This window comes from Syngnathus acus, chromosome 20 (assembly GCF_901709675.1).
Source record: "Syngnathus acus chromosome 20, fSynAcu1.2, whole genome shotgun sequence".
Lineage (NCBI taxonomy): Eukaryota > Metazoa > Chordata > Actinopteri > Syngnathiformes > Syngnathidae > Syngnathus > Syngnathus acus.
In genome coordinates this window covers 1,704,747-1,728,894 of record NC_051104.1, presented here as the reverse complement: position 1 = coordinate 1,728,894, position 24,148 = coordinate 1,704,747, and the positions used below count along the sequence as shown (strand labels likewise).

Sequence of the window (24,148 nt, the reverse complement as noted above, 5' to 3'; positions counted from 1 at the left end):
CTAAGCATGTTCCTATTACGGTCGCTTGAAGGCAGTGTTGCTCAAGTTTATAACAAAAATCCAGATGATTGACGGTAAATTAAGTGAATAAGTGCCAATTCCATCAGCAAAAAAAGCCAAAATAAATCAAATTGAAATATTAAACATGCTTGACTGAATATATTAAGTAATTTAATGCCGAATGCTTTTTCAAAATGCTTTTTTTAAACACACTTTCGACACATTTTTAATTACGGTATGGTATGAACGTCTACTAAAGTAAGAGTTGTGCCAAGAAACAAAAAACAATATTGCGAAGTACGCTTAAATGAAGGGGGGGGGTTGCACCTCGCTGGAGGAGCCCCGTGATGTGCTTTGGTGTGGGGGAGGATGAGGAGGGGAGGGGGTAGAAGCTAGCCTAGCTACCACCAGCCAGATAAACACTCAGCGGTGGCTTGCGGACTCGCAGCAGTAACATGGCGGCACAGTTAGCCAACGCTAACGTCGTTCCACCGTCGCCTTCGCGAAGGTCAGCTCAGCCCGTGACGCACGGAATCTAACCCAGAAGAGGACGGACGACTTGAGCACTAACACGTAAGCGGGCATTTTTGTGTTTTTTTCCCCCCGTCAACGAGTCCCGGTACAAGCAAGCCCAAGCAACCCCGCACCCACCACCACCACTACCACCGCCTCCTCCTGCTCCACTGCTTCCACAAGCTCGTCAATCTCGGTGGTCTGAGCGATATGTACTCGGGCTCCTTTTTAGCTTTAGCTTGGTTAGCTTGTCGGCCAGCCCTGGTGTCAATAATGGGGATTTATCTGCCCGGCGAACTCAATTAAAACGCATTGAGAGGGCGAGCTTGCAGGCTCTATTTGGCCATGTTTGTCAACGGCGTATTTATAAAAGCAACCGGTTGTTGATACTCTCCGTTACATAGGCGATATATTTGTTAATATTGATTTGTTTGTTTTCTGTGTTTTTGCTGAGCCAGCGAGTACGAGACGAAGTTGGGTCAGTGCGAACGTAGTTAGCATGCTAACGAGCTCCATGGGTTAATGTGTTTTTCTCCCTGTATTTTGTGCGGCCATTCACCTCGCAGAACTTGGTGAAATCACAGCCGAATTGTGCCAGGGGAGCCGAACTACCGCGTAGCTTCGCGATATCAAGTTCGGCAACAGTGACGGCGAGTGAGTCTGGGGGATTTGTATAAAAGTAGGGCGAAAAGGCATTCGGTTGTCGCTGTGCAACTCAGGTTTTCGCTTTGTTTTGAGTGCACAAATGGACGTGCGCAGTAAATCCGTTATTCGCGCGGATCAGTGGAAAACCACACGTAATTGACGCCTTCCTAAGAATTATTTTATAATGTACCACCTTGTTTGAACCCAAAACATTTTAATGCCATTTTATGTCATTACCATGAAAAAAGAAATGATTTGTTGATAATTTCATGCACATGCCAAAAAACACTGACTTCCATAACAACTTTGGCCATACTTAACTCCTCCCGACACACGTTTGTCTCAGTTGATGCCAGTTCCTTTAACATACTTCCTTGGCACCATTGACTGTACATTTGACCTTACTTGACACTTCGACAGAGCTTCTGCAGAATCGTGTTTGTTGCAGAAAGAGCGCAAAAACTGTGCAGCCGTGCAATTGTGAATAATAAATAGTGAATATGCAGGGGATGACTGTATTTGTGAAGGCCTTCTGCTTGACTGGTTCTAGGCTACACATGCACAGTTGTCTTTTGCAGTGACTTGTCAATGCCGCTAATGCAGGCGGAATGCATCCCGAGGAACCGGTTAAGCGGTTTCCCTGTGCCCACCTGACGACACGCCAGACCTCTGAGTCCTGTCACGTCACTGACACGGGTCCTTGACATGACATGTTGCACAGCTGCCGGCACGTAAACGAGTCATGGCCTTCTGTCAGACAATGGAGTCAAAATGGACGGACATAAGTTGAGGGCAAGTGTATTCTGCTAAGCTTGCAAAATGGTGGATGAATCTGTTTCTGAAGTACAGTCGGGTCTAGGGACTTCAGCACTGCAACGGTTGGTTTGGAATGGTGGGCTAAAAACTGTCAATGAGGAAGTTCTACTTAGCAGATTGACACACGGGCGAATCATCATCTGCGTCAGAAAGAAATGTCAAATGTTGTTGTCGTTGTGTTAAATCAAATTTTATTTATCAAAAGTTTCGGTGCTCATATCGGTAGATAAATATTTAGTGTTTCCTCCATTGCCCGAAAAACTTGAAACTAAAGTGTGTATTACGACCTGTAAGTAGTCGGTGTCCTTTGCCCTGTGATAAGGAAGCTTTGTTGCATCACCTGACTGATATTGTAATCATGTGACCCTTGTTTTCCAGCCCAAGCTGACATTTTTTTTTGTCTTTGCTGGATCCCCCTCCAAAACCTGCGCAGCACTCTCGTCCAGTATTAGCCTTTTAGTTTGAGTTTACAAAAGACAAAATGTTGTAATCATTGGCAAATAGAAATTCCATGTCCGTAAATGTCAACTCCAGTCCTGTAGGTGGCGCTAATGCACAACACCAAATGGTGAAACTATAAACGAGACGGAAGCACAAGTATATAGTGTACTTGCTTTTTAGCGGTAAACAAACAGTGGTCACTACGCGGCTTATTGCGTTAGCTTATCCGTCCGTCAGTCCTTGTGTAAGGGCCGCAGTGTTTTCTCAACAGGATGCCTCGCTCCTTCCCTCCCTCCTGCTGATATCAGCTCGGGCACCTCACCCTGCTGTCTGTGCATTGGTGTTGCCATGGAAACAGCCGTGTGACAGGTCCTGGGTGGGTGTGAGGGATGAGCCGCGGGGGTAATGGCCAGGCTTACAGTAGCGAAGGATGGGGGGGGGGAAATGGTTGATGGGACACCGTCACGAAAAAGGAGGGGCGAGACTATTTACCCCCACCGTGCTCCGAGGCGTTCTGTCATTGTGTTGTTTGAACTGACCTGGAATCAGCTACGCCGCCCATCCGTCTATAGTATCTGCATGGATTGGGAGTGGGTGTCGTTTTTTTGCCAAAGAGGGCGAGATGGAGTCGATATGCATCATCAGAACGAACCCCGCGAGGAATGCGGCAATCCAAAAGTCCGAATCAGGTGGCAGTCAAATGTGCATAAAGAGGAGCCATGATAACTGCTAAAGCTAACGTAAGAGCCAATCAGCAGAAATTGCGTGGCGCACTTTTAACAGCAGTGAACTTGCAACAAATATTTAAGCATGCGACTTCTCGTGCGCTTCCCTACTTACAGGTTAGCTTAGCGGTTAGCATGGAATTTTCCATCTTCTCCTGCTTTTAAAGATTAAAACAGAAGCCCAACGAAGACTCCGTTAAGGTGTCCTTGACTAAGCAGCGATACCAGTTCTTCCCTTTTATTTGCCTGTCAAATTTTGGACCGGTACAGTCGCTCTTGTTAAATCGTTCATTAAAAGCAAGAGCGGTAACGCGACACCTCGCCACCGACCGACGCCTGCATATCTGCGACCCAAAGCGCTCCGATGTAGGTCAGCCGCTGCCGAGTGCGTATTGATCTCGAGCTAAATGATACTGCTGGATGTGCTAGCTCGTGGCTAAGAATGTGCCCGCCGGCTACTTTGATTTGAACGGAGGGTGAATGAGAACGAGGCTGCAGAGAGCGAACCGGGAAAAAGGAAAGTGTAAAAGAGGCTTGATGCGACCTACCAAGCCGTCAAATTGTCAAGTTGACTTTGAGCCTCTTTCACTCAGGAGAGTGAACAGGACAGTGAATTGCTTCCGCCACACTGTTTGTGCTACTCGGTGCTAGCATGTGCTTGGCACAGCAAGGAATCCTTGGCACCAGATGGAGGGGGAGTGAGAGGAAAATCCTCCCGTTCAGCCAGCTCGTCCACCGGACTTGGACTGGCGCGACTCGGCCAAATGACAACCTGGAGACCGGCAGGCATGGCCGAGGTTGGCGCGGTATGCGCGGCAAGGCCTTTTTCTCACCCTCTCGTCATGAAGCCACCAGAATGCGAGGCGGCGCTTGCGAGTGCGTTTGGTTTGTGCGCGTTTTTTTTTTCCTTGGGATTTAACTGACCGGCGTTCTGCTGACTCAGCAGTGTTCCTGCACAGATCCGCGTCGCGGCTGTCTCGACTCTTTTTCTGTTGTTTTTTTTGTTTTGTTTTTTTTCCTCACCAGTGCAGGGGGTCTCCCGAAGTGAACCGCGTTCCCTGTGACCTCTCCATATTGCGCCAACGAGATATAGCTTCGTGTGAATATTATCCATAAATCAACCGTCTGCTCATGTCCTGTTCCTGACTTGATGAAAAATGTACTTAATGCAGGACATAACATGGTGGACCTCATTGTTTGCACTTCCCAACAACCATTTTGACTGTGATGGCTTTTACGTTAAATCGTCATCGGGGTCTACCTGACCTTTCTGTTTCAGCACGGGACTTGCTTGAAAGAGAGAGAGAGAGAGAGAGAGAGAGAGAGAGAGAGAGAGAGAGAGAAAGAGCTGCCGTGCTTGGCTTGTTCCTTTTCTACCCCGCTTCCCTCCACTGTCTGGTCCAATTACATGTTCCAGCGTCAGGTCCTAATCAGCTCATGCCGGGGGTTTTAAAGTCATGCCCGAAAATGTTGTCCTCGCCACGTTCGAGCGTGAAGACGCCATCGACCTCCGGCTAAATGTTTTACAATTGCCTGTCGCACACTTGAGGATCGTTTCAGGCTTTATAGTTAATCAAGTCAGTGACATAGTTGTGTCAGCTGACCCCCCCGCCCCTGCACACACACACACACACACACACACACACACACCCCTCCCTTTCCAACCACAGCCTCGGGCCTCCACCGGAACTCTTTCCATACAAAGTGTGACGGGCATTAAATGGCGGCCGGCGCTCAAATGGTGCGCAAGAGCCGAGGTGCTGACTGGTCACAAGATCTGCAACGACTTCCTGTATTTGTTCCAAGGGACCTTTTTGCTGTCGTTTTTTTCTGCCATTCAACTTGAGCGCCATAAGCTACGTCGACTCCCGATATCGCCGCCGAAGCAGCTGCCATCAGAGCAGCAGATGTGCCGGCACCTGGCGCGGGTCGCCGTCAGAGGCGGCCGTTGAAATCGGCTGGCGTGGCGTCAACGCGTTTATAAATACCTTCCAGTGAGCGCTCCGAGTTTGTCAGGCCCCGGGAGACAAAGTTCGGTTGAAATTCAGAGCTGAAAGACTTGTTTGTCGAGCTTTTGCACCCCCCCCCCACACACACACACACACACCGTGTTTACACATGCAGATAACAGCGTGGTGAGCACAGTCGCGGACTGAAGTCGTATTACTGAAGCAACAAGAATTTTTTTTGTCATTATGTGTGCAACAATTCAAACCCCCCATAAGATTATATTTTTTTAAGAATAAAAATTTCATTTGTGTTTATTTAATCGATTTTTCTTTCCTGTGACGTTGCTTGATTTCCCAACGACAAAAGACAAATTGACTTACTGCATGAAAAAGTCATGAACCTAAAAAAAAAAAAAAGATCGATTGTCTTGTTTGCCGTCATTGACAGCGAACGCACGTACCCACCCGAAAAACGCCCACGCCAGGCGTCTCGGCCGTGTTCTCTTCCTAGCTAAATTTAATCTTCTCTGAATTGCCGTTCGTTTGTGGATCTAAAGCGAAGCTATAGCGTGACTCACCCAGAGCAATTAGATCAGGTGTTTTCATTCTTATTGAATCGAAGGCCATCAGCGGGTAATTCAGAAGGCACCCGCTCGGCGCTTCAGTGGCGTTTAGCCCCATCGCGACCCTCAGCCCGCTTTTGTCCCGTCCGAACCTGATTAGCTAGCTCATTAGCATTGTTCTCCCAAAGCCGGGCGTTAAAGCCTCAGTTCTGGTTCTGCTTCCCAACGAAGGAAATTACCATGTTTGTTTATTTATTTTTTTCTCACACCCTCCCTTTGTCCTGTCATTCGATCCGCCGATCGGGCACGAGCACGTGACGGCCTTAGAGCTCAGAGGAAATTCCTCCGCGGGATGAGAACTTTAGCGCCTGGCAGGAAAGTAAAAAGAGGAAGGCTGAGAAATGCGGAATTATACTTACTTGATTAGTTGGCACAATTATGGTCTTCAAAAGCCCCGGCGGAGCTCTCGTACCGCTCGTAAGTTGTATTTGCTAATTATCTAAAGGGGAACATGACTTCTCCATGTGTCTCATTAATTGTGCACCATGATTAGAAAGGCGCACGCCATGTGATTTTTCAAGCCCTCCCGGGAAATGAAAAGACCTTGCAGACATCTCATCCCAGTTGCGCTCTAAAGTCTCTGAGTTTTTTTAGTTCAACGCTCTGAATTATTTCCAAATACGAGATTTGCTTTCATGCATTTTTAGATGGTAAATATGCTGACTCATCATGGTTTCCCTTGTGCCTTTTGGCTTGCAGAAGTGGACGAGGCTCGGCGCTTTCCTGATGTTGTCGTCTCGCAGCGATGGCCTGAGGGACTCTGCGCACTGAAACCAAGGTGATGGGGGAAGGGGGACCTCTGATTAAATGCCAACCACTGAATCCAGAAACAAAAACTGAAGCGGTCTTTGGGCACTAGGCAGGTACACATTCTCATCTGGTCGTATTTGTAGGTAATTTTGACTCCTTGGGATTTTTAAGGCTCTTCTTTAGTTATCAGATAAAGCCACGAAGCTTTTCTTCTCCTTTCACTTCTTGCTTGTCATTTTCACTCTTGTGTAAGAGTGAGTCCGGAGTGTTATACGAAGAAACTTGTTTCCTAGAATCACCTCTCTCCGTTGGCTCTTGTAGCATTTCTAGTTTTTTTTTTTTTATTATTATTATTTTTTATTTGCTTTCATCTTAGGCAGATGTGATATTTCCGTAAAACCCAAAATGGCAGCTATCAATGCTAACCGTTAGCATGGCAATGGCGTTTTGCATTGTTTGCTAGCCTCAAGCGGACTGTGCCGAGACAAATGTATGTGCTTGTTTTGAAGACGAATATTTGGTCTGACTGTCAAGTTCATTAAACAGCTCAAAGCCTCTTTTGTTTTATGTTTGGAAGTTCACCATTTGCCAAACGGCTGCTTATTGTTTCTCCCGAGGCACCGCCGAACACTGTTAGCTTACGACATGGTATTGAATGAATTGAATTTCTTCTCCCCGATATTTTCTCCCTTCCTTGACCGTGACCTCGCGGCGAAACATCTGCTTCAAGGTAACGGCAGCTGTCGGCAACGAAGAGAGTTTGACTGAAGTGGGTTTTGATCCCGCCTCCCCCGACTCCCCTTCCTCCGACATGCTTTCTGTGAGTTTTGGCTCCTGGCACCTCTTTCCCAACCACCATTCAAATATTTGGATGGAAGGTCGGTCAAAATCTCTCCGCTGACATGCAAGCTCCTTCTCTCGCTCCTTGCCGTCCGTCTCCCTATCGCCAGACAGGACGGCTCCGGCCATATCCCAGAGCGTCGGTTCTGGTGATACCTAAGATACGGTCTGAGCAAGGACACGCACCTGCCATCACTTCCTCGTCGTCACCGGCGGTCTTGGCCCCGTGCAGACTGTCTGTCTGCCTTGTCATTGAGACGTGGCTCGCCTGTTCCGACGCGGGAGCCCCCCTCGTATCGCTCTCAAACGTACAAGCGACCCGCCGTTAACTGCCGTGTCAAGGAGAGAGGACGGAGGCACCCAATCGTATCCGAGCTCGGCGGGGCGCAGCCAATCGGCACCTGGAATCCCCATGGTAACTTGGCCGACCAATGGGAATAACTTGCGCCATTTAAAGCTATTAAGGGAATTTAACAATCTGCCGTCATCATTAAGGGAAAAAGCATCAACTCCAACGGGAGCGATGGGAGGTTTGTTTTAAAGGGGAAAAAAAACCCACTATAAATGAGCCGAACATGCCGTTGCCTTTGGAGTCATCTGTCATCTACACGCTGCTCTTCTTGAGTGTCTAATCACCTTTTGCTGCTTCCAAAGTAGGCCATTCCAGGCCAGAAGCTTGTTTTTTTTCCTCTCTCTCTCGCTCTCTCTCTCTTTCTCTCGCTCTCTCTCTCTCTTGCTCTCTCTCGCCCTCTCTCTCGCCTAAGCTACGCTACATCTGCTCTATATTGTGCTACCCGTCCTGCCTTATGTAAGAAAGGAGGAGTCAGCAGGCAAGCATGTGCACTTGTCATGTTTCCATGGCTGGAATAGATCGCAGCGCCGAGCCCATGTGTGCTGGCGAAAGGCAGAAGGGCCGTCGGGAAGTTGTTGCCCTGATCTCAAACTCGAGAGTTTTGTCAAAATTACCATTCCGAAGGCTCATTTGCGCAGAAAAAGTGTTCATGCAGCTGATCGTGTTGCATTACAGTTTCAAATTATGCTGCAGTTTGAGAAAAAAAAGGACAGTTTCAAAACTGAAATAAAAAGCATAAAAATTCTAGGTAACAGGCCTGCATTTTAACATTTTCACGATTTCTTTTCATTTCCAAAGGCTGATATGCGTTGAGGATGAGCGGTATCGGGGAAAACTCTTCCGACCCTGCCCGGGCAGAGTCGCGAAAACGTAAAGAATGTTCCGCAGAACTCCTTGGACCCAGGTAAGGCCAGATCAACAATACAGGACAATAACCTCAGAAAACTCGATTCATTTTAGTTTACGATTAGCAAATGATGTACTTTTTTTTTTTTTTAAAGTATTTATCGAACGATTTACTCCTTCTTTCTCAGTCCCAAGCGGAGCAACGAGAAACGCAACCGCGAGCACGAGAACAAATACATCGAGGAGCTGGCCGAGCTGATCTTCGCCAACTTCAACGACATCGACAACTTCAACGTCAAGCCCGACAAATGTGCCATCCTGAAGGAGACGGTCAAGCAGATCCGGCAAATCAAGGAGCAAGGTGCACGCTAATGATAATAATAATCATTATGATAAAAAATATTAATCACATCCAAGCGTTGGAAGCTGCCCCGTACAATTTAATATTGTCCTAAACAGCATTAGGATTGATTAATGTTCTTTCCATCACTTCATCATGTAACGCTCATAATCCAGCATGGCCTCCACCATCCCGAGCCAGAACATCGGGCACATCAATCAGCGCCGCCCAATTATTTGCACAGATGCTTCTCCTGAAGACATCTAGAACCAACGCGCACATTTCTCTGTTATCCTTATGGTTGTATTTAATCACACCTAAAATTGCCTTTTCTCTTAAATAATCAAAAGGAGTAGAAAGGCTTTTGGATCCAAAAATAGTTTGAATTGCTCCTGTTGCTGCAACCGGGCGTATGGAGATGGCTGGAGTAAGTTTAGAACCAGCTGGACCACGGCGCGGTCTAATTATATACGTGGCCGGCGATGTCATCTTGTTTTATGTGACAGGAGCTGTTATGTAACATGAGCAACGTAATGATCGAAAGACGAGAAGAAGAAAAAAAATCACCCTTGAACGCCGTGCGATGAGCTGTCCAAGTTGATGGTGTTAGATTTAATAAATAAATAAATAAATTTGATGAACTCTCAAAAATTTCAATGTCGGAACATTTTTGGAGAAAAAGTACTTGCATTATGACAATATCGTCCAGCAAAGGCGAAAAAAGGTGGGAAATTACAAAACTAGCACTAACATTGTCAAGTTTTACAAACTCGTGTCCTCTCGCCTACTTTTTTGGGCTCGACGAGGCGTTTCAATCGCCACATGAATGGCAGCCAATCACGTGTCTTCAATTTCCACACAGAGCGGCGCATTCATCTCTTGGCTCGTTAATGCATCAGCGAGACCTCAGCGGGGGGCCAAGGGGGCGCACGGCCGGGTTATACGGAGCCATCGCTCAATGTCAGCGCAAACCCTCCCAAGAAGAAACGCGCCTCAGAAAAAAGTCCGGCGACCGATAAAGCTAATCCGTAAACAAGCCTGCGAGTGCTCGTGAAGGCGGCGAGCGTTGAGGGCAAGAAGTGGCGGCATTGTGAAGAAATGTGTAAAAAAAAAAATATATATATGTATTGTGACGCAATTCACTCAAAATCTCTCAATGTTACAAATGTATTCAAGCTCAAGCTTGTTTTTTTCCTTATAATGTTACAACCAAACTCACAGGATCTAACACAAACATTTTTTTTTTTTTTTAGTATTTAAAGTCAAATGTTTCAACGTTCTCCCCGCTCACAGAAAAAGCTGCCGCCGCCAACGAGGAGGAGGTGCAGAAGTCGGACGTTTCGTCGACGGGCCAGAGCTTGATTGACAAGGATGCTTTGGGACCCATGATGCTGGAGGTACCGTGTGCATCAGCCTGCTCGGGCGCTCTTCATTTAATTTTTCTCTCACGTCGGATATGTGCCGTCGAGGGCTATTTATAGCTCCCACGGTCCGGCGTCATCAAATCGGCACACTGACTCGTGGGGGCTAAATATAGCTTGTGTTCGTTTAAAGGATACACTAAGAGGGAAGCATATAGGTTAATTCTGGAAATGTTGCCATTGTGGCGAGCAGGCGAGCCTCGTACATTAGCATATCGGTCGGCTCGGCGTGACGCAAGCGCTGTCTGGAAAGAGGCTCACTCCGTTTCTGGGTGCCCTACTTGTCCGGCCCGTGGCCTTTCTTCACACGGAATGCACTTATCGCGCCGCGATAGATGATCTTGGCCGCAGCTCTATTTTCAGCCGGGCTCGACTTTGGAGGAAGCGTCCGTGGATGTTTTCATGCGTTGATGCGCCCGTGCAAAACAATTAGGCTAATGGCAATTAATGTCATCGTAGAGGTGGAAGAGGAAACGCCTTCTCAGATTAACAAAATTTTATGTAAACATAATAAAAAATGAATAATAAAATAAAAGCAATCTGTTGACTTGCTGTCGTTGGCTGCCCCGCGCAGGCCCTGGACGGCTTCTTCTTCGTGGTGAACATGGAGGGCAACATCGTGTTTGTCTCGGAGAACGTGACGCAGTACCTGCACTACAACCAGGAGGAGCTGATGAACACCAGCGTCTACAGCGTGCTGCACGTCGGAGACCACGCCGAGTTCATCAAGAACCTGCTGCCCAAATCCCTCGGTCAGCCTGCGCTCTTTTAAGTTATTTTTGAAGAATTTGAGGAAAAAAAAAACCAACATCAAGTAATTGTTTCCGCCACACCCCACTGAAAAAGGGTGCTGTTTTTTTTTTCAGCTAGTGCGTTCCACTTTTTCTCAATCTATACGCTCTTCTTGCGTCTAAGCCGCCTTTTCGGCTAATTAGCTTCCATTTTCGGGTTTCTCTCCCCTGTCAACCGCGACTCCCTTCCTATAATTTCATCTCGTGCCTCTAACGTCACATCAAGGGTGTGACTTTCCCATTTTTACTCTCTTTGTTCATTTTATATGAGCAAAGCTATTTTTTTATTTTTATAACATTTGACTTCAGCTTCTATTTGCCACCGGAGGTGATTTTCAATCTATGTCAGTCCCTCCCCCCTCGGCGCTCGAGATTGAGGTCTGACGAGCGCCCGGCCATCTGGGCGGGAGAGCGAGTGGCGAGGAGGAGAAGAAGCACCCGGCAAGAAAAAGGAAAAAAAAAAAAAAAAAAAAAAGCATCAAGCGTGGGGCTGTGTCCCAGATAACTGGGAGATTATCATCAATGCAGCGAATGAGATCAGCAGATGGAGTGGGACGCGACTTTGCTCGAGTCGCATGTGCGTTCTCCAGGAGACGCACATTTTTGGCTCGGTGGAGCTTGACTGCAAACTTTAGAGCGGCTCCAAAAAAACAGTAGCAAATTGATTATAACCTACCACCACTATCAGAGTTAGCTGAATTTTCTCCCCCTCCCTCCCCCCCAGTGAACGGCGTGCCGTGGTCCAGCGAGGGTCCGAGGCGAAACAGCCACACCTTCAACTGCCGAATGCTGGTCAACCCGCACAGTGAGAGCCCCGAGCAGGCCCACGAGCACGAGCCGCCGCAGCAGCAGAAGTACGAGACCATGCAGTGCTTCGCCGTGTCGGAGCCCAAGTCCATCAAGGAGGAAGGCGATGGTACGCAAGTTGAAAAACACACCCACCAAAACCGGTCTGACTCATGTGTTCACTGACGCTTAAAGGTCATCACTTCCGCTCATAAAAGACGACGGGTGGCGGGGGTGCGCCCTGCTCCCCATCCTCATTAATAACTCCATTAATGATGCTGCCTGGGAATAACATGCATTTCACCCCCACCCACCCTTCTCCCGTGCTTTCCATATCCTTCCACGTACGTCCTCATTTCCGGCTTCTCCCCTCCGCCCTCAGACTTCCAGTCGTGCCTGATCTGCGTAGCTCGCCGGGTTCCCATGAAGGAGAGGCCCATGTTGCCCACGCACGAGAGCTTCACCACACGCCAAGACCTACAAGGTACCAAAAAAGCGCAATACGATTCAAGTCTACCGACCTCGGTAGCGCGACAGAAGCGCGAGGCGGACCTAGACCCCGCTAGGCCAACGTGTTGCCCGCCACACTAACGCGCTAGTCCAATTACAGCAGCATCGGGTACACAAGCGCAGTCTTAACAAGATCCATTAGCCTGACAGATGGCATGGCCTGGTTTCTCAGCTGAAGCGCATTACAGTGGAGCAGGTGTTCCTCACGTTATGACTTTGGACTGACATTTAAAAAAAAAAAAAAAAAAAAAAATCATAATGAATAATTTCTGGATTGGTAGTGAAAGAAAGTTCTGTTTTTCAGGCAAGATAACCTCACTGGACACCAGCCTGCTGCGGGCCTCCATGAAGCCGGGCTGGGAGGACCTGGTGCGTCGTTGCATCCAACGCTTTCACTTGCAAAACGACGGCGAGATGTCTTTTGCCAAACGGCATCAACAAGAAGGTAAGTCCTGCTCCCGGCGGGACGTTTTTGTTAGCGGTCCGACGCCTGTGATTTTATACGCTTGCTTTTTGGTGCAGTGCTTCGCCACGGCCAGGCGTTCAGCCCCATCTACCGCTTCTCTCTCTCGGACGGAACCATCGTGTCGGCCCACACCAAGAGCAAGCTGGTGCGCTCTCACGCCACCAATGAACCTCAGCTTTACATGTCGCTGCATATTCTCCAGAGGTATGTCCAAGAGCAGAAACATTTCTCTGCGTATGACTGCTACCTGTTTGAACTGTTCTGTGTGTTGTTGTTTGGCCTCCAGGGAGCAGACGGTGTGCGGCATGGGCCAGGACATGGGTCCCGCTGCCCAGGCCCAGGCCGCGGGGATGGCTCCCAAGCCTGTGAACTCCTCCACCCCCTCCATGACTCCTCCGACCCCGGGCAGCTTGCCAGGCGCAGGACCTCAGGGCCAAGACATCAGCAACAGCACGCCTTTCTCGCCGCCGGGCCCCGCCGGGCCCAGAGAGCCAGCGGCCATGGGGGGACACATGCAGGGCTACCGCTACGGTTGCCCGCCACCGCACAGCCACGCGGGGGGGATGCAGCCACCGCAGCAGGGCCAGAACTGGAGAATGAACAGTCCCTCCCGCGCCAGCCCCAGCCCGGTGGGCGGCCCGCATCCGCCTCAGCAGAACTGCATGCTTTCCCCCAGGCATCGCGGCAGCCCCGGGGGGGCGGCCAGCCCCCGCGTCGGCCTCCACTCTCCCTCCCCAGTGGGAATGGGCGGCGGCACGGCGGGCGGCCATGGCAACAGCTACACCAGCAGCTCTCTGTCAGCCCTCCAGGCCCTAAGCGAGTGTCACGGAGTCGGTCACGGGCACACGCTGGGGTCTCCGGATCGGCGGATAGGCTCCCCGGCTAGCGCCCCTCCGGGATCGGGGGCTCATCCTGTGCCGAGACCCGGACCAGGCTCGTTGGACTCTTTTGAAGCGGGGCAGGGGGTCCACGGGGCGGGCCCGACGGAAAGCAACCCGGCCGACCCGAAAGAGGAGCGTGAGGATGACGCTCACGCTCGTCTTCACGACAGCAAAGGCCATACTAAGCTGCTGCAGCTGCTCACCACCAAACCGGAACCTCTGGAGACGCCCCTGTCCCCCAACGCGGGGGCCGAGGGGAAAGATGGGGCCGGGGTCCGCAGCGGGCTACCCGGAGTGACTACGCATGCCACATCCCTCAAAGAGAAACACAAGATTCTCCACCAGCTGCTCCAGAACAGCACGTCTCCCGTGGACCTGGCCAAGCTCACCGCCGAGGCCACCGGGAAGGAGCTGGGCCAGGAGCAGGGCCAGGGTGCTACCGGCGCAGACGGCGCCCCCAAGCAGGAGCCGCTCAGCCCCAAGAAGAAGGACAATGCTCTGCTGCGCTACCTGCTGGACAAGGACGATGGCGGGCTGAAGGACAAGGCGCCCAAGCTAGAGCCTGGAGAGGTCAAGGTGGAAGGGGGGGGCAAACATCCGCTCGTCAAAACAGAAAAACCAGATGTCGGCTACGATCGGGCTGAACAGGTTAGTATCTTTTTTTGTTACTAGGACTAGCGTCCGCTGCTAATTGCTTGTGCTGTCGAGTTCCCATGTCCAAAACCGCCTTCTCCAGAGCCCGCCCATTCTCTTTTCCGATGCGTGCGCGTACGCAGCGCATGCAATCGGATCACCGACCGCCCGTAGTGAGATGGAAGCGCTCCAATCATTGCACGGCCGCTCCACAGAAAGCTCACTTTGTCAAATTCTGGCACTTCCGGTCGGCACTTTTTTTCTCCAGTTGTCTCCACCAAAAAGCACGATATCTTTTTAAAAGTTGGTTTGGCGGCGTGAGCAAAGGGAAGCTGCATCCCACCCGCTTCAAACGACTGTGACATTTGGACGAAGCCCCCGCGGCACTCCGGCCATTTGATCCCTGCTCGCGTTTGGCCCGGGAATCTGCGGGTTTGGCAACCAGCTCGGGTCATGGCTGGCACAGAAAGAAAGAAAGAAAGAAGGAAGGAAGGAAGGGGAATGTGAGGGAGGGAGGAGGGAATCTGGAATGAACAGGGAGAGACTTGCTGGTGAAATTTCAATTGCTATGTTTTTTTTTTTTTGCAGTATACGTACTGTGATGCAATCGCCGATGCACCTATTGCAGGAGTGCGCACAACATCTCCTCCACACTAAAATGGGGGCTTACTGATAGAAAAAAATCATACATCAGGAAGGGGGCCAATACTCCGACGCCACTGTACAGGGAAACGAGGAGTGGATGTTGGGCGGGGGGGCCTCGGGTAATAGTCGGACCACCGTAGCATGGAAACAAAGAGGGCAGAAACACAGGGAAGCGCACATAGCCTCAGGAGAGCCCAGCCTCGGCAGGCGGAGTGAGCACGATGAGCCATATGCCGCTGCCATGGTGATAGTGGCGAGGAGGCAAGCACTTTAAAATAGAGCCGGCGGCCATGTTTTGTTTTACGCTGCATCGGCTATAAGGGGAGCGAAAAGTCGTCCCCTGTAAAACATCCCGAGAACAAAGTTTGATTGTTGACCCGATGCAGTATTGAGAATACTTTTAGAATTGTAAATTCTACCGATTCTTCTTCAATTAATTATTTTCTTCTAGAGCCTGTTTGCCTTTTCTGGCAGCGTGCATTGCGTGTGTGTTGTCTTTAGTCACGGACGCTGTGACGACTTCATTATCTGGCGAGTGGGCTGCTGGTGAATGGCTGCTCGGCCATGTGTGAACGATGACTACTCGATTTGAGGGCGGGGAGGAGGTGGGGGGAGGGGTCTAACCTCACCCACTGCTCCCACCAGTGTCACCCCCCCCCCTCACACACATCCTCCCTCCTGTAATGTGCACGATTGTTTGAGAGCTGAATTATTGATGCAGGACTACATGTGAAATCAGAGCAGAGTTGACTTGTGGCGAAAGGCAGAGGGGAATATTATTGTGTGTGTGTGTGTGTTCATTTTCCACTGTCATCAACTTTGACCAAATGAGTGAAAGCACTTCCTTGACTGCACAATATTCCTACTTCGACATAGCAACTTACCGCCGTCATCAAAACGAAACTAAAATCCAACCTGTGATCGATTACCTCCAATCCAGGTCAAAATACGTTCCTTTTTTTGTCCAAAATATTTTGAAACTGGGTGTTTTTAAAATAACATAATTTTAGCGCAACCCAAAAACTATATTCACGTTCATGATTTTTTTTTTTTCCCCCCTGTGCTTACAGCAACTATGGGTTCTGAAATTGTTTCCTCCTCTTCCTTTTACGCTCAGTTCTTGCTGTGTACCCTCGTCGTTCCTGCGCAGGATGCGGATCGCGTTACACTGCTGCCTTAAACAGCGAGAGATTGATAGAAACAGGAGCCATTAAGTGTAAAAGCGGCGTGGCCGAGAGAGTAGAAAGTGAACGGGGGGGGGGGCATACAAGTGAGAGTGTACAGGAGCATTACATCATTCCTGACCTCATTAGGGCTTTTCACTGTCTCACCCCCCTCCTCCACACTGACTGTATGTAGCGCACCCGTATATCCGGAAAGTGACTGAAAACGCTAGCTCACGTATACCACACTAAGCAAAGCTAACAATGGCCGACTCCGCTCGCTGACGCACACGTCACTCACCAGGTCCTATTTATGATGAAGTGGGCTCGAGGTTTTGTTTTATTCCTTCACCTCTACATCCTTTTGGGTTTATTTGTAAGTAGATGTGTTGGAAATAATGTATCTATTCTGGTCTACTCAATGCAACTGGTCTGTTAAAGATTGCTCAAAAACCAGAATCCTTTGACATATTTAAAGGTCCCCCCCCTAAAACAGTATCATCATAATTAATTACATGTCCTTCTAGCTAATTAGTAGAAGTAATTCTAAGTAAGTTACTTTTTGGGGGCAATTTGTAAGTATAACTGACTTTTTGAGGTATTTGCCCATCAGTTTAATTTTGGTAGTTTCCGGTTAAGAACAGTTCAGTAGTGCACTTCACAGCGAGTCTTCATGTGCTGTCCTCTGGTGGCCACTTGTAGCACTTGCAACTTATTTATCTCACTGCTATCCATGTCTTCAGATTTCACACGTGTCATCCATCTCCTTCTCCTTTCCGTGCGCAGTCCTCGGAGCTGGACGACATCCTGAACGACCTGCAGAATGCCCAGCCGCAGCTGTTTTGTGAGCCGCGGCCTGTCTCGCTGCCCAGCCCCATGGACAAGCAAAACATCATCAACGACATCCTGCAGATGTCAGAGAGCAGCCCGGCCACACCGCCGCAGCATCCGCAGCACAAGAATGTTACCGGTGGCATGGGGCCCACCAGTGAGTAGCAAAGCACACAAGTACTCTCACGCACTCAAATAAATGCTCGAGTAATTATTAGTATTATCTTTGTTTTGTGTGTTACTCACTTGAGCGGTGGAAGTCTTCATTCTCCTTACGTTACAGATTTCGGGGGCGTGCGGCCGGGCAGGGGCGGGCCGATGAGGAGTGTGTCGCTGGAGATGAGCGCCACGCCGCAGTACCCCATGAGGACCACCAGCCCGTACGCGCTGGTTCAGCAGCAGCAGCAAAGCATGGTGGGAGGACACGGCATGATGGCGAGCCAGGCCAATATGGTCGTCCCAGGTGTGTTTGTAAAATCCTAATCCCACGCTCAATCAAGGCTTTCGACGTATGTTCATGTACAGTACAGTAACTCTCACTCTTGTCTCCATCCAGGACTCGTGGGTCCGGGCGCTACTCGGCTAGGTATACAGCAGCAACAGCAGGAAGGCTGGGCGGGCTCAGCCTCGGTTCCGCAGCTGGCCCAGAGTCGGATGGGCCCGGGCGGCGCTCCCATGAGGCCAGGGCAGCCAGGACCTCGGCAAATGCTCCAGACCTCCATGATGCCCAACGGTGTGGAATACCAGCACAAAGAGACTCACTCACTCACTCACTCACTCACTCACTCTGCTTAATCCTTCCTGTTAACGACTTAAATTGCCGTTTAATATTCACCAGTGCTTTAGCGCCATCTTGTGGTGTCTTCAAAACAAAATATTCTTCAAGCGAAGTGAATTCGCCATTAGTGAGCTGCAACGGGGTCAACGTTCCCAGTAATAAAAGGAAATTAACAATTAATGTATTTTATCTCAGAATTTGATAAACACTTCTTTAACCACATCTACAAATGAGGTGTTGATTTTTAAAGCCCTTGACCGCAGCAGTTTGCCAACACAATTCTAGCTTTATGCAAAACAGCAAGTACAGAGACAACTGATCATGACAACACTCGTTCCAGTCAGGAACTTTTTAAACTGTGGATCCTATAGAGTATTTTTTTTTTTCTTGTCACCGTTTAGCCCAACTTGACATGGACATGAGTATGGTCGGCCACTTCTCTCAGCAGCAGCAGCAGGCTCCGCCCAATCAGACGGCACCTTGGCCGGACAGCATGATGCCCATTGAGCAGACTGCTTTTGTCAACCAGAACAGGTAACATCAAAATCCTGGCAAATTCACAGTCTGGGCCCATGTCCTCTTAACACCCCCCTCGCCCCTCCCCAGGTCGCTGCACCCGACTCCTCAGGAGGACTTGTTGTGCAGCATTGGCCTCGGCGAAGGGGGTCCAGTGGACGAGGGGGCCCTCATGTCTCAGCTGTACTCAGCGCTAAAGGATTTTGACGGCCTAGAGGAGCTGGACCGGGCGCTCGGCATCCCCGCTCTGATCGAACAGGTGACTTCTAAAGACCCAGCTGCCATTGTACTTTGGAAATGACAACTGCCATTTCACGAAAAATCCGCTAAATCAAATTAATAAAAGTGGACCGTGCAAAACGTGGCTTCACTCAATCTCCTCATTTTAGTTTTCATGTTTCCCCACTACGCTTACAGAATCAGACGCTAGACCAGGACCAGTTTGCGCAGGACCCCTCCTCCATGATGCTGGAGCAGAAGCCCCCCATGTACGCCCAGCAGCAGTTTGGCCCGCCCCCGTCCCACATGGCGCAGAGGGGCTACCCTGGCGCGCCCATGCAGGAGCCGGGCTTCCACTCGATGGCCGGCCAGATGCCGCCGCGTCCCGGTTACCCAATGATGAGGATGCAGGCCCGGGCGGGACTCAGGCCCACCGGGGTGGTGCCCAACCAGCCCAACACGCTGCGCCTTCAGCTGCAACATCGGCTTCAGTCACAGCAGGTGAGTCGGACTATTCAATTGTTTGATTTTTCCTTAACTGCCCTGCTATTGGCTGGCATCCGGTTCAGGGTGTCCCGCGCCTACTGCCCGATGACAGTTGGGATAGGCTCCAGCACGCCCGCGACCCCCGTGGGGACAAAGCGGTCCAGAAAATGGATGGATAAAAATTTTGCTGCAACAAATGTTTTTTTTTTAAATTTATTGTTCCTTTTTGTCTTCCTTTCCATCCAATCAGAACCGACAGCCAATGATGACTCAGATGAGTAGTGTGTCAAATGTGAACCTACCTCTAAGATCCAACGCTCCCAATCAGGTAAGCCATCAATCCACCATGCCCCCCAGCTGGAGAAGATGGGCCCATGACTTGTAGTTTTCCCCGCAGGGGACCATCAATGCCCAGATGCTGGCGCAGCGTCAACGCGAGATGCTGAGCAACCACTTGCGACAGCGGCAGCAACAGCAGCAGCGGAGCATGGCCATGCGGGCGCAGGGCCTCAACCTGCCGCCCAACATGAGCGGGCCGCGGATCCCCCAGGCCAACCCCCAGCAGTTCCCCTACCCGCCCAGCTACGGTACCGGTACAGGCCTGGCCTCGCCACCTCCCCCTAGCAGCCCCTTCTCCTCCCCCTCGCCTCTCTCCTCCCCCAGCCTGCCGTCTCTCCCCGCCAACCCCCAGCTGCACTTGCATGGCACCTCCTCCTCTTCCTGCTCCACCCCCTCCCCCTCTTCCCAGCAGATGATGATGATGATGATGGGAAACACAAACATGATGGGCGGACAGTACGGGACCGTACTCAGCCCCCAAATGCAGCACAGTGCCTTTCAGTTTCCCAACTCAGGTACTGCTTACCCTGCCCCGGCCGGCCCCCACACGTGGTTCACCTCAAACGCCCTCATCGTGTGCAGTTATGATCAACCCCCCCCCAAAAAAAACTTTACTGATTGAATATCAGACTGTTTGGAACCACTAAAATACAAATATTATTGCACAGTATACATTTGCTTGCAAAAATGTGTGTGCTTTCAGGAATGTCAAGACGTCAAAAAGGCAAATTAATTCCTGAAGGATGCGAGTTCTAATAATTTAGCTAGTTATACACTTTGTGTCCACACGAGGGCGCCCTAACTCCAGAAATCCAGCTGTTCTTCAAACCATGAGCACGAATTCACAATTTAACTCTGATTTTCAGAAAGAGTTTCACAGCTCTAGTGTGGCAGTAAGTTCTTCTAAGGAAGTTGCCTTTTACCATGAATCAGATATATCTACATTTATCCATCCAAGGCTGTTTCATTTTCCTTTCTAACCTCATTGCTTCCGACCTTGCTTGCAATCAACATCCCGAATGCCCACTCGAATGCATTGAATGACACTTTCTACGATCATTTTTATTTCGTTCATTTTTATCACATTTTGGTGTTGTCTCCTTGACCCATTTCCCTCCCCCCCCCCCCCCCCCCCCCGCCCACTGTCACTACAGGTATGAGCCAACAGGCGGAGAGTGGTTTCGGGGGTCCCGGTGCACCGCCGAGCCCTCTGCTGTCCCCACGGGTGGCACACGCCCAGCAATCCCCCATGATGCAGCAGGGCCCGGGCGGTACCCCCTTCCAGGGCTCGTCCGACATCAATGGCTGGACGCAGGGCAACGTGGCAGGGAGCAGGTAGGGAGGGGCAAGGTGTGATTTTTGTGGAACAAAAATCACCTTTTGTGATTTGTGGTCCTTTCCTTGGCAGTATGTTCTCACAACAGCAGGCGTCCCCTCAGTTTAGCCAGCAGCAACAGCAGAATAATGGCAGCCTGTTCAACGGTGTCCCTGGCATGGGCCAGATGGGCGTCGCATCCATGTCCTCGCCCGGCTTGCCCTCCATGGGACAAGAGCCGGTAAGGTGTCATTAACCGCAGCTTCTCCACGATGCTTTCAGGGCCAGTAAAAGCCCATCAATATTTCAGCGGGCGGACACAATCACACCAATGTCAGACAATAGAAACATATCGGCACTTAGATTATGTCAATTATTTAACCTTTGCCCATTTGCATTTTTATGCAGTCAAGTACTTCAGTTTTTTTTTCTTCTTCTTCTTCTTCCAGAAATACTGTTAACTCGCATTGAGTTGGACTTGAGATGGAGCAACAACAAAACAACAAAAAGTGTACGAACGTAAGCGAGCCAACAGCCCTCAAAGATTACGAAATACAGTCAGGCTTCTGTCTGCATTCACCGTAGTGTGACTTACTGTAGGCCCCCCGGGTACGAGGGGCAAACCACCTCCCCAATCCCCTCCCACGCCCCGATGAATGTATTCCTCTCAGCGGACTGCGGCTATTTACAATCTCATTGTTAATATTTCACCCCCCCCCAAAAAAAGGAAAACCTGACTTTTGGTTTGCCTTTCTGAAGCTTTTCCTTACTGTATGACGACAAAAAGTTTTAAAAAAGTTTAAAATTTTTGTTTAAAAGTTTCTGAAGACAATTCAGAAACGTTTTTGTTAGCCTGAAGGGGGGGTAGCAGGCAACACTGCAGAAGAGCGTTTTGAGGTTTATATAGTGTATTAAATTAAGTTTTATTTTTCTGTATAGATTCTGTTTTACTAAGAATAATTCCTGTAGATGGCTTAATCCTTGTAGCATCCGAGACTTTATGAGATTATATGAGCTTATAATTAAAAACAAAAAAGTCCAAATCCAATGACTTGTATATACCAATAAGTGATACCATGGTTTTTCTATTTATTAGATTTTTTTTTTTTGTCTTTTGAAGGAGGGGAGGGTCGATGTCTGCTGACATCATCATATTTCTTTGTTTTCAGTGCATCCGGTACAAAGCAGAGCAGGGCGGGGCGGGGCCGCGATGTATACAGTGTACAGATGATATCGCTTCTTGCTTCTTGCCTTTAGCGCAGACCACCACCAAACGAGACCAGTCGAGTCGACACAGCCATACAATAACTTTTGTTCCAAAAAAAAAGTGCTTTCTATGTTGTCTGGAGTTTGAAAACAAAAATTGCTTCATGCAAGCTGCTAGGTGCATTTTTTGGTGTCATGTAAACAAGCAATAACTGTTTTTTGTAATTTTTGTACAGTTTCCTAATTGAGAATAAGGACACCTTTTTTTGGCTGTGCGTTTGGATGCAGTATTAAAACACCCTTTTTCTTTTTTAAAATGCCGTTTGTAACACTCACATGTTTTAGATTATGCAGCACTGGCTCTTGACAGACAGCCATATTGAAATGTCCTCAGGCAACGATTCACCTAAAATGGCGCGCAACTCTTTTTTTTTTTTTATTATTATATATCTGTTAAATTACAAAGGGTGGGGAACCTGCAATTGTTAAAACATTAACATCATTGAAACGTTAACATCTGAACCCGCAAAAAACAAAAAAAGGCTCACACTGCAGAATTAACAAGTGGTCCATTCTGTTATTTTGGTATCGCCCCTTTCAAGCAAAACATATTTGCCAGTGCCTTTCACACGGAGCCCGCAATGACGCCGGTGGCCGTTGTGATGATTGCGTTCAACGCAACAGGGTGGGAGAAGCGAGTCCCCCCCCCAACTCCACTTTTCTTCTCACACTGCCACCATTCCATTTCGTATCACAGCACAGAACTTTGCCTGCGAACCAAATTGCGGTATGAGCTCCAGATGGTGGCAGCAAAGCACCAGTTTGGTGAAAAAGAGGCCAAACTGGCAAGCAAAAATATTTTTTGCAATTTTACTTGAGAAGAAAAATAAAACCTAACGTTGCTGTTATAAATGTCAATTTATGTTTTAAGGGTGGTCCGACTTAAATTACTTAAGTTGTGTTTAACGATGTTGCATACTTTTTGCCTTAGGAAATGTCACTAGCTTAATGCTAACGCTTAATGCAAAACTTCATAGACAGGCTAATAAATAGCGCCCACGTCGCAGTGCCCTTTAAGCATTGGCTGTTTGAACATAAATAGTGGAGCAACACAAGTATATAGACAATGCAGATTTTTAGATCTTTATTCTCTGCAAAAATATTAGTGAGCATAATGCAGCTCGAATGGATTAATTTATTTCCATTCATTTCAATGGGGAAGGGTGATTTGAAACGTGTTACAAATTGATTCAATTTGTTAGTCAAGGAGTCACTGTTCTTCCTCCATCCCGAGTATGTCACACAAAACACACACTGGATCCTGTTTTTTTAATTATCGTAATGTCTCTGGGAGAAACAGAAAACGGTTCCCCACCCTTCTGATGTGCTGCGACGCTCCATGGAGAAAAGCCAAATAACCCTCACACACCTCAATTGGAGTTCAGAACCTTGGTTTTGACATGCTTCTGATCCTAACGATGATGTCAGGTCAACAGGGTCCAATCAGACGCGGCGTTTGTTGAACGTATCGCCAACGACTTCTTCTGAAGGGCCAACCCGATGCGACTTACGAGGCAATCCTCAACAAGCGCTGATTTCGATTGTATCAAACGAGCCTTCTTGAGCGTTTTTGTCCCTGCCCGTTGCAAAATTATTTCCAAAGAACGTGTGAAGAAGCCATGTGTAGGTGCAACGATCACTTTCCGCCCCCCCACCCCGCTCCCGAAACAGCTTTTGCTATTTTTAATGCCCTTTTGTATTGTCTGCCAATTTACTAGAGCTAAAAAAAAAAAAACTAGCAAATATGCCTTAGATCTCGTCCGCTCTTGTATATTACGTGGCCGTGTGTATAAGTTTGTATAATGACTTGTACAAAACCAACCGGGTGCGACATCATCATTCACAAGGAAGCGCGATATGTTCATGTATTATAATAGAGTTTCTCCCAGGAACGCTTCGTTGCTTTTCCACAGCTGGTGTGTGTGCGGTTTTTCCTGCATTGTTCACAAGAATCACACTGTAGCCCCCCCCCCCCCCCCCTTTTTTGCAACCCAAGCGTGTGTGAGCGCGCGCGCGTGTGTGCGTGTTTTATGCAAAGTGACACGAGAAGTTAAAAACCACGGTTATGCAAGTTGTCAACTATTATGGCTTCGCTGATGCTATTTGCCTTGTAAATAAAGAATTCTGTTATTGACATATTTCACTCTGCTGCCTTTAATTGTTTCACCCAGCAAAACAAGTCAGCATCTTTTTTGTTGATTATTTCTCCACTCTCAGGCCATAACATTAGGTACACCTCATAGGCAAAAGTGATCATGAGCT

At 48.9% G+C, this 24,148-nt stretch overlaps 1 protein-coding gene across 5 annotated transcripts; it reads left to right on the top strand.

The window, feature by feature from the left end:
• The first annotated feature begins 374 nt into the window (after nt 1–374).
• On the top strand, nt 375–24,024 carry ncoa2 (nuclear receptor coactivator 2). Of its 5 annotated transcripts, none has more exons than XM_037280171.1 (22): nt 375–573; nt 6,412–6,490; nt 8,453–8,558; nt 8,689–8,861; nt 10,134–10,237; nt 10,836–11,013; nt 11,777–11,968; nt 12,221–12,322; nt 12,653–12,793; nt 12,871–13,018; nt 13,101–14,343; nt 16,923–17,124; nt 17,251–17,430; nt 17,524–17,700; nt 18,147–18,279; nt 18,352–18,520; nt 18,679–18,981; nt 19,217–19,294; nt 19,364–19,820; nt 20,460–20,640; nt 20,714–20,861; nt 21,070–24,024. In XM_037280171.1, the coding sequence occupies exons 3-22, from the start codon at nt 8,470–8,472 to the stop codon at nt 21,079–21,081; spliced, it is 4,410 nt and encodes a 1,469-aa protein (XP_037136066.1). In that variant the 5' UTR covers nt 375–573; nt 6,412–6,490; nt 8,453–8,469; the 3' UTR covers nt 21,082–24,024. The 5 variants fall into 5 exon arrangements, with proteins under 5 accessions (XP_037136066.1, XP_037136071.1, XP_037136070.1 ...); XM_037280176.1 differs by having other exon boundaries at nt 376–573; nt 8,451–8,558; nt 19,364–19,553; XM_037280175.1 differs by having other exon boundaries at nt 376–573; nt 8,451–8,558; nt 19,364–19,559.
• Nucleotides 24,025–24,148: the final 124 nt, after the last annotated feature.

What these genes read in the sequence shown, in the direction of transcription:
- ncoa2 (XM_037280171.1), top strand. Translation starts at nt 8,470, where the DNA reads ATGAGCGGTATCGGGGAAAACTCTTCCGACCCTGCCCGGGCAGAGTCG. An exon ending in CACACGCCAAGACCTACAAG is followed by an intron (nt 12,323 to 12,652) that starts GTACCAAAAAAG and finishes TCTGTTTTTCAG; the next exon opens with GCAAGATAACCTCACTGGAC. An exon ending in GGCAACGTGGCAGGGAGCAG is followed by an intron (nt 20,641 to 20,713) that starts GTAGGGAGGGGC and finishes TTTCCTTGGCAG; the next exon opens with TATGTTCTCACAACAGCAGG.